We start from the raw sequence: 9761 nt of genomic DNA on the forward strand, positions 1-9761 counted from the left end.
GTTGGACTTAGCTGGCTCGCGTTGGCCGTTGGCGACTACCTTTTCAATTTCTTTCCTTCCAGAGAGAGCAAAGCTAACGCGAGACGCGTATACAGACGTGGGGTTGGCCGCCTGCCGGGCGCCAGCCCCTGCCTTGTCTTGTTCCTCTTTACTGCGTCCGAGAATAGAATTGCCACACGTTTCGGTCGTTTCCTAATGTTTTTGACCGCACGAATGCTTCGCCTCTAAGGACGACGCACAAATGCAAAAAGGATCTAACTAAATGTAGGGAATTAAATAAACCGCATAAAGCACAACATTAAATTGCACCCGAGTTTGTTTGGTTGTACCTGTACCTAGGAAAAACAAAAACGGAACCTTCGAAAAAGAATGGAAAAGGCTCCCCCACCCCTCAAATTAGATCAAAGAGAAATTGAACAACATATATCACACCTAAAAAAAATCGCAAAAAAGCACTAAAAACAACACGACTACGTTGCCGAGCATGAGCGCTACAGAGTCAGAAGGCGACGGCACGCCATGACAATAAGCACCTGGGCTCCACGACGATGCCCCTAGGAGGGTAACGAGGCGAAGCGTCACCGTTACCGAGTCCAAAGGGACGGACATGGGTTTCACCTCGGAGCACTGACAAGGGAAGGGGAACCACAACGACGCCTTTAAGAGAATAGCGACACTCGCAGATGTCGCCACCATCGATGACAAATCGCGGAGTTTTCGCTTTGGGAACCCGCCAGTGCCACTCGAGGCACCAAAGCCACTGAGCCCACCCTTGATGGAAGACCCACCGATGTCCAGGCCTCCAAATCCACATCTAAGTGATACCACCGCCCTTGGAAGAGAACAAGCCGTGCCCACCCATAGCTACACCCCTCACCCCACCCCCATACACACACACACGACCAAGGGGCGCAACCACCACCACCGCCACGAGACTCACCAAAGAGTCACCCAGGAAGACCACCATCTGAGATCGCTTCTCTAGCGTCCAAGATTCCCACACTGCACAATGCCAACATTGACCGATTGATGCACATCAGACGAAGGCCCAACCCGGAATCAGCCCATGCCCACAACCCTCACTGGCCAAGCCCAGGACCGCCGTCGATCTCCACCCAACCATGCCGAGTCGGGACGGCGAACCGCACCATTGGCAGAGCCCCCCACGCATGGACGAGTGGCGGCCACTGCCCATAAGCCGATAACACTAGCGGCGCCCCAAATATGGGCAGCCGTCGCTTTCCAGCAGGGCTCCCCGAGTCGCATGTCCAGACGGTGTTTGCCGGCTCACCTAGCCGCGCAACACACCTCCACCAAACGACACCACTCCTCCGGCCACACGGAGCCGCATCAGTGGCGCACATAGGGTTAGGGGAGGGAGACGGGAGAGAGGAGGGAGCACCAAGGCAGGTAACCTCCACCAAATCCGGAGCAGGAGGCACCAGAAAGGGCCAGAACAGCTCCACAGGTGCAGGGCGTTGCCACCGAAGCCGAAGAGCCTGGAAAGGGTAGGAGAAGAGGGAAGACGGGACATGCCTAGCCGCTGCCTACTGCTCGGCGACGATGACGAAGGATGGGAAGGTCAAGCGAGGGAGCAAGGGCCTGCAGTAAAGGGTGGCTCCTGAGCCTCCTAGGAGGACGACGCTTGACACGGGAGGAGACGGGTCAAAAAAAACATCTAAAATATTCGAAATTCCATACAAAATATGTGCAAACTATAGAAAAAAAATATATGGTGCAATCCTACAATACCTAGGGACTCGCATAGAAAACAAAATCTCTAACAATTTCAATCCTTTAAGTTTCCAACTCCCTCCACTTATGTATACAAGGCCACTTCATATTTCTATGTCTAATAACTTTGTTCATTAATTGTACCAACAAAAAGTGAGTGATATGCCACAAAAAGTATATCATTGGATGCATATTTCAAAAACTTTTTGATGATATATTTTTGATGACATACAACCAGTGAAAAAAAAACGCGTTATAACATTCTAAGCAATGTCTAACTAAATGAGTTGGTGTACAATGTCTCGCTAATAGCGTATTCTAAGGGCCACACTATCTTTTTCATTGCATCCATATTTTACTGACCAAAATTATAAGTCAAAATTTGACACGAAAAACAAAAGTGGCCTTTATAAACGGTTGGAGGGAGTAGCTAAGCCTAAATTATTACACTAAAAAATATCTTGTGCATGTCTCACAGCATCCAATGACCTGCAAACTTTTGTCATGTTGTAACTCAACTTTGGGCCATGTTCGGAGTCAAAATTTTAGGCCATGCTAAAAACGCATAATGCTTCGCAGTCTGATGAAGTTTCTTCTGTTCCGATGTCTGCCAAAGGGCAGGCAGTGTCTGACAGTTGGAGACTGTACATGCTTTGATAGTTGGGCTGTTCATTCGTAAAGCACACAGGGCGTGCAAGAGGAATACTACCTTTCTTGAACGACGATTAACTCCTAAACCAAATCATCTACTCCTATATGTGCATGCGATGCGAGCGATACCTTTCTTCGCCGTGTGCCAAAACTGCTTTCGACGATTCTATGCTTCCAGTTCCCTGTGCCGGATTCGCAAGAGGGTGACAGACATCCTGCCGACACATGCGTGTTCTTCTCCTATACAACACATGTGCACTTTCACAAGCTTCTTTTTGTGTTCGGTAAGCATGTTCATCCTTCACGAGCCCAAATATACATACAAGATGACTCCTTCTCCCCTCCAGCCAATGGCTTAACGCACATTCATCAGAACCTGAAGAGCACAAGCCAAATAAGATACCCTCCTCCACTGTCCAGCATCAAACTTTCCATGGGGCATCCCGCCTGTCACCCTCGTAGCATCTACCGCCCATCAGTACGTGCGTGCTCATTTGGTCAGCGTCCATCTCCTCGACCGCTGCCTGAGCTGAAGCCTTGGCCTGCTCCAATACATCATCTAGAACCTATTAAGAACCTGTATGCCAGGTGAGCAGAGAGGTCAGTTCCATACCCATGTCAAAATTCTTTAGACGGTTTTCTGTTTATTTAGTCATTTCTGGGTGGGTGTATGCCACTACCTTCTGATGCTGACGGTTTGACGCAGCTCAACTCCAACTCAAAATCTTTGTCCTTGGTCTCATCATGAACTCCATGTATGCTGCATTGGACAAATTATGAGCTGCTGCATTCGACAAACTATGAGTGTGGAGTTTGCGCAGATAATAGCACTAGCCTTTTTCAGGTATGTTTACTCTTTCTCGGATATAGACAGATATAGGAAGGAACATGCTTCCATCGCTTTTGTTTTGCATTGTTCATTACTGCCGCCTTTTTCTTTCGGAAAAGTGGGACGTACGTAGTCTCAGATTCTAAGCTAATAGGCTACTTCTATCATCTGCTTGGTTATTGAAAGATTATCTTTTCACTACCACTGATATTCATAATTATACCAGTGAAATGTTGGTATCAAATGCTACTAATATGCTATTGATAGCAGTAGCCTACTATAATTTGCAAATAGAAGAACAAAGGAAGCTAACAAAGAGAGAGCACCCAGTGAACAATTGGAAGCAATAACCTTACGTTTTTGCAGCCCATCTTCCCTTTCCTGCAGCAGGACGAAAGTACTTATGTTCAAGGTTTAATGTAACGAACATTATGGATTTCAAATCCACAAAAAATACTTAATTTCTTCAAGCTATTGACAAACAATGTCATCCATATATACCATCAAGTGCATCTATTGAAGTATTGATTAAGTGTTTGCAACTTATGCAAAGCCATAAGAAATTAGCATGTGGACAGTAGAGGCAACAAACATACGAGACTCCGAAGGGTTCAGGCATGTAGAGCAGTTGCCCGTCCCTATCATAACCTCAAAGAATGAGCCGGGGCGCTTTGTGCTTCTTCTTTTTTAGGATAGTCCGCTTTGTGGACTTCTTCTCTGTTTTGTTTTAACTTTGCTTCACAAGACTCGCGTCATTTCGACGCTTTCTTCTTCTTCTTCTTCTTCTTCTTCTTCTTCTTTTTCTTCTAATACACAATGACACACATGTGACTGGCGGTGGGGAAAATTGCGTGTTTGAGAAAACAACAAGCTCCGAATAACACGAGAACCGAAAAAAGGCCTAACACGACGGAAGCCTAGCCACACTCATGTGACTGGCGGAGCTACATTGAGCTGGATGGGTCATGGCCCGCCCAGCCAAGAGCATAAAACAGTGGGGCTTCAGGACCTTGAGGTTAGAGCATCTCTAGCGGATCCCGCAAATTGGGCCACCCGGCAAAATAACTGCCGATTTGCAGGACGCAGTCAGTAAACCCGGTCTGAATAGATCCCTAAATTTGGCAGTTCCGATTTTTTTGTGGGATCCTGAATCCGCGAGGCCATTTCCTCCATATCTATGGGATTGGGGCATTTTTTGCAGGGACTCGAAAAATAAAAAAACGGTCGGCGGAGGGAACTTTCAGCTCCCGCCACGGTCTTCCTAGAGCGTGACCTCGCCAGAACGCCTCGACGCCGGCGACCACCGGACCCTAACCGCCACTCCGCAAGCTGCCACCACCCATTGAGCTGCCGCCGCCCCGCGAGCTACGCTAGCTAGCATTGTTGCCGCCGCCACCACGAGCTAGCTGTCGCCGCCCCGCGTGGTGCCGTCGCACGAGCGCCGTGAGCTACGCTAGCTAGCTAGCACTGCTGCCGCCGCCCCGCGAGGTGCCGTCGCGCTAGCGCCGCGAGGTGCGGCGGCGGCCGCCGCCGTCGCGAGCTAGCTGCTGCTGCCTTCCTCGCGAGCGTCCCCGTGGTCCTCGTCTTGCTCCACGGCGGCGCCGTCACCGGAAAGACGCACGCTCATCCTTGTCCCTGATGAGATCCTCGCGGTGGGAGCGGTCGAGACGGATCCAATTGTAATTTAAATGGAAGTTTTTAGGGGGGTTTGTGCAACTTTGCTGGGACAATGAAATATTTTACGTGATTTGTTCTGCCGGAACAAAAGTCATACTGTAAAAATGCAAAATATGTTTTGCGATATCCTTTAAACCGATTTTTACGGAACCGGTTATACCGGATTTGCTAGATACTACCTCCGTCCTAGTTTACTAGTCATCATTGTATCTTGGGTCAAAGTTTGACCACGTATTTGACTAGCAAAATGTGAATGTATGTCACCAAAAATTATATCATTGGATTCGTATATGAATGTAGTTTTCAATATTATTATTTTTACTACGTATAAAATATATTTTATTAATTAAAATCATGGTTAAAATATGACCCAGAATACGAGATGGACTAGTAAACCAGAACGAAGGTAGTATGCTCGTAGACTGGGCCAATTTGAGGAAAACAATGGGTTTTTCTTTGTACCGGCCGGCCATATATGCACCATTTAGGTAGAATGTCTTACCTTAGCCATCATTTAGGTAGTATACAAAGATGAACATACACTGCCACGCGATCTGCCAACTCTTTTACCGAAATGGGTTCCCTGTAGACCCTGGTGCATCGCTGTTTCAGAGTATTAACCATATAAAGCCATTGCCAGGGTGTGAAGGTGTAGGTGCTTGCTTTTCATAACTGGCAGCTTCTGTTTTTCGCTGTTCTAACAATTTGCCAACCATTTTCCACTAGACCAGCAAAAGTAGTCCATATGTAAGAGTAAGACGCAGAGCTCCCCTATCAATAGAAAGTGAGGTTGGCTACGGTACTGAGATGATAAAAAAGTGTGACAAAAGAGAGCCAGTTGAGCAGAGATAGTTCAGGAAATAATCCCTTAATTACGAGCTGTTCAGTGATAGTGCATGCTGCGTCACCACACTGCCCAATGATAGACCAATTATCTCCCTCGCTTGGAAGAAGAAGCGGGTGATGCTCCTAGCTACTAGTACGTACTTAAACAAAGGCCTAATCAGCGGGCTGCAGGCAGCCAGGCACCACACTAATTATGCTTAGAAAGATCCCACGTATCAGTCGACAGGTCGGGAGCAAGCATGTGGCATAAGGAATTGTTAATTTGACTTTCATAGACTTGACTGGCCACTCACAAGGCCGCCTTTGTTTTCTGCGGGGACGGCTAAGCTGAAGACCCACACCAAATATCATTAGCAAGTACTCCTCCTAATTAACAGCGGGGACTAATCAGGCACAGCAGTGTGACCAATGCCGCTGCGTCTGCGTGCGCGTGCTCTAGTCAAGAAGACGGTCCGATTCACACTTGAGTCTGCATGCAAGCCCATAAACCATGGAGCATTTGTTGCTGTTGTTATCTCAGGGCGTCACCGTGTTGGACCCAATCCAGTAAACAAGCTTACTGGTGCTAATCAGTACTCCGGTCTAGCATTATACATTGACACAAGAGCACTCTTTCAAAATACAAATACTAGCTGAGAGCTACTCCTATTGACTCGAGAAATGCAGGTCTCGCGTCCTACTTCCTAGCGTATAAACAAGCCAAAGAAAATCAGGTTTAGATGCTGCTACGTAGTCCAGCTCAGTGTTGTAGCTCAGCGTGGCAGCATAAGTAGCTGAGCTTAGCTGCAGGGATTCAGACACCAGCGCAGAAGACAGAGGCGATAGTTGGTTCACACTCTCTGACCACACTTTGATCTCTGCTGGGTTCCTGACAGAGCTCGCTGCCAACATGGGGGCGGATGGCAAGAAGCCGTACGTCATCGCGGTGATCATACAGGTCATCTACACCGGCATGTTCGTCGTCTCCAAGGCGGCCTTCAACCAGGGGTTCAGCACCTATGTCTTCATCTTCTACCGCCAGGCCGCCGCGTCTCTTCTCCTGCTGCCTCTCGCCATTGCCCTCGAGAGGTAACTGTCTAAAACTTGTTCTGCTTGAGCTTAGCTCTAGCGTTAGCAAGAGAATCATGTAAGAATCGGCCGCTGATTTTGCAGGAAAAACGCGCGGTCAATGTCGTTCCGGTTGCTCCTGAAGCTGTTCCTCTTTGCCTTAATCGGGTAAGTAATTATTAAGCAAAGCATGCTTCTCGATCTCATGGACCGCTGCACGTAATTAAGCTGTTTATGTGCAACAAACCGGTGATGAATGACTGATCCATGTTGATATGGTTCTGTTTGCAGAACTACATTTAGCTTGAATCTGTACAACGTGAGCCTCAAGTTGACATCCGCAACCGTGGGCTCTGCAACCAGCAACTCCATGCCGGTGGTCACCTTCTTCATAGCGCTTCTGTTGAGGTACTAATCGACCCACCCTACCACTGTACGATCATACTACGTACGTTGTGACATACTGACATGTACACTTGGCTGGCCTTAGGATGGAAGTGGTGAAGCTGAGGAGCCCGTCAGGCATGGCCAAGGTGGCCGGCGTCGGGCTGTGCCTCGCCGGGGTGCTCGTCATCGCCTTCTACGTGGGGCCGTACCTGAACCCGGTGAACCACCACCGCGTCTTGGCTGCCGCGACCGGAGACGCCGGCGCGACGAGGGGGACGTGGATCATGGGCACGTTCCTCATGGTGCTCGCCAACGTGACGTGGTCCCTGTGGATCGTCCTGCAGGCTGCGCTGCTCAAGGAGTACCCCAACAAGCTGCTCGTCACGGCAACGCAGTGCGTCTTCAGCGCCGGCCAGTGCTTCGTCGTCGCCGCGGTCGCCGAGAGGGACTTCTCCAGGTGGCAGCTCCGCTTCGACGTCACCTTGCTCGCCGTCCTCTACACCGTAAGGCTTCATCTTAATTCTCTGTCTTGTCAATGGTGAACTCCCGGTTGATGGACTGGTGCATGGGGTGGACTGGAGGCTGATGTGTGGATTGATTCAGGGGTTTGTGGTGACGGGGGTGTCCTACTACCTGCAAGCATGGTGCGCGGACATGAAAGGGCCGGTCTTCCTCGCCGTGTGGACCCCGCTCTGTTTCGTCCTCACCATTTTCTGCTCCTCCTTCTTCCTCGGAGAGATCGTTCACCTCGGCAGGTACGATCAACTTCATTCCTTCTTCTTTCAAGCTTCCGCTGCACTACTGATCTACACACGGCTGCTGAACTTCAAGTTCATTTCTTCTTTTTTCATTATTTTTTGCAGTATCTTGGGCGGAATCCTTCTCGTTGGAGGTCTGTACAGCGTGCTGTGGGGTAAAAGCAAGGAGAACCGGATTGCGCCATGCGGCGAGACGAATATGATCCGTGGCGTGGAGGACGAGAATTCTGCAGATGATGAGGAGAAGAACGAGAAGAGCAACCAAGTTAACGGGGACAGGGAACACGATAAGGAAGCAACGATATCGCCGGCTGAACAAGTCTGATTTGATCGAGTAAATGAGGCTCCATCTATCTCATGCGATGCATCGAGCAAATGTGAATTCTGATTAGATTGGGGAACAAAAATGGCCCTAATTGGATTTATCACCACTCTTTGGCTAATTCTTAGTTGCTTAATTTTTTAACAAATCCTGATCACCTCAAATTGCATATTATGTTACTAAGCCTTACAATGCAAAGTTTGAAGCCTTCCTCCGTTTCGAAAAAAAAGGTTTGAAGCCTTACACTGTAATCTTTGAAGCTGCGCTACTTGTAGTTCTACTTTTAAAAGGGGAGTCCATACGTCATTTTCTTAGTTCGATGCCTTCCCGTCGATCGATAGGACGTCTTCACCCTAGTGCTGGGTGAGTTTGCGGTAAAGTTTTGGGTCAGAACAAAAGCCGATGGATTCGATTGGGCTTTGGTGGCGGTCTATGGAGCTGCGCAACCAGAACTCAAGCCAGATTTCTTGGCTGATTTGGTCCGTGTTTGCGGTAACGAGCAGCTACCCGTCTTAGTGGGTGGTGATTTTAACATTATTCGAAGAAAGGAGGAAAAGAATAATGACAATTTTGACGCCAGATGGTCGTTTATGTTCAATACTATCATTGAAAGCTTGGATCTTAGAGAGATAGAGCTCTCGGGTAGGAAATTTACTTGGGCAAACTCGTTACCGGTTCTGACTTTTGAGAAGCTTGACCGTGTTTTGGCTAGTGTTGATTGGGAACAGAAGTTTCCCCTGGTAACGGTGCAGGCGTTGACACGAGGTATCTCGGATCACACACCGCTACTAGTCGATTCGGGGGCTCAGACTCATGTGGGTAATAAGAATATTTTCTCGTTCGAACTTGCTTGGTTTGAAAGAGAGGGTTTCCTCGAGTTGATAGCTAGAGAGTGGGCTAAAGATTCGGGTGGAAGGTCACCCATTGAGCGGTGGCAATGCAAGATTCGTCATCTTCAAAGACTCCTTCGTGGATGGGCCAAGCATACGCATGGGATATATAAGGCGGAGAAGGAAAGACTCCTCTTGCTTATTCACACCCTAGAGTTAAAAGCTGAAACCTCTATATTAGATACCAGTGAGCTGGAGACTAAAATAGAGGCCCAGTTGTGGCTGAAAGAGCTTCTCCGCGAGGAGGAATTGAAATGGGCGTTGAGAGCTAAGGTTCGTAAAATCGTCCAAGGTGAGGACAACACTCAATTCTTTCATATGATTGCTAATGGAAAGCATCGTAAGAAGAGAATTTTCCAATTAGAACAACTGAACAAGACGAAGGGACGATAGTTGGTTAGGAAAACCTGAAAGTTTACATTACCAACTATTATAAGCAGTTGTTTGGACCTTCGGAAGAGAATTTTGTGTCCTTGGACGAGTCAAGGGTTGAGGATGTTCCTCAACTTGAGACGAACGAGAATGAGATTTTGACTGCTCCCTTTACGGAGAAGGAGGTGTTTGAGGCCATTGCACAAATGAAAAACAATAAAGCGCCAGGACCGGATGGGTTCCCGGCG

At 48.3% G+C, this 9761-nt stretch overlaps 1 protein-coding gene across 1 annotated transcript; it reads left to right on the top strand.

Annotated features, from left to right (window-relative positions):
* The first annotated feature begins 2990 nt into the window (after positions 1-2990).
* LOC123071143 (WAT1-related protein At5g64700-like) lies at positions 2991-8466 on the top strand. Its single transcript, XM_044494639.1, has 7 exons — positions 2991-3229; positions 6613-6805; positions 6890-6952; positions 7076-7192; positions 7275-7674; positions 7775-7926; positions 8035-8466. The coding sequence occupies exons 2-7, from the start codon at positions 6627-6629 to the stop codon at positions 8252-8254; spliced, it is 1131 nt and encodes a 376-aa protein (XP_044350574.1). The 5' UTR covers positions 2991-3229; positions 6613-6626; the 3' UTR covers positions 8255-8466.
* Positions 8467-9761: the final 1295 nt, after the last annotated feature.

Source organism: Triticum aestivum, chromosome 3B (genome assembly GCF_018294505.1).
Source record: "Triticum aestivum cultivar Chinese Spring chromosome 3B, IWGSC CS RefSeq v2.1, whole genome shotgun sequence".
Lineage (NCBI taxonomy): Eukaryota > Viridiplantae > Streptophyta > Magnoliopsida > Poales > Poaceae > Triticum > Triticum aestivum.

What these genes read in the sequence shown, in the direction of transcription:
- LOC123071143 (XM_044494639.1), top strand. Translation starts at nt 6,627, where the DNA reads ATGGGGGCGGATGGCAAGAAGCCGTACGTCATCGCGGTGATCATACAG. An exon ending in CTCGCCATTGCCCTCGAGAG is followed by an intron (nt 6,806 to 6,889) that starts GTAACTGTCTAA and finishes CTGATTTTGCAG; the next exon opens with GAAAAACGCGCGGTCAATGT. An exon ending in TTCATAGCGCTTCTGTTGAG is followed by an intron (nt 7,193 to 7,274) that starts GTACTAATCGAC and finishes GGCTGGCCTTAG; the next exon opens with GATGGAAGTGGTGAAGCTGA.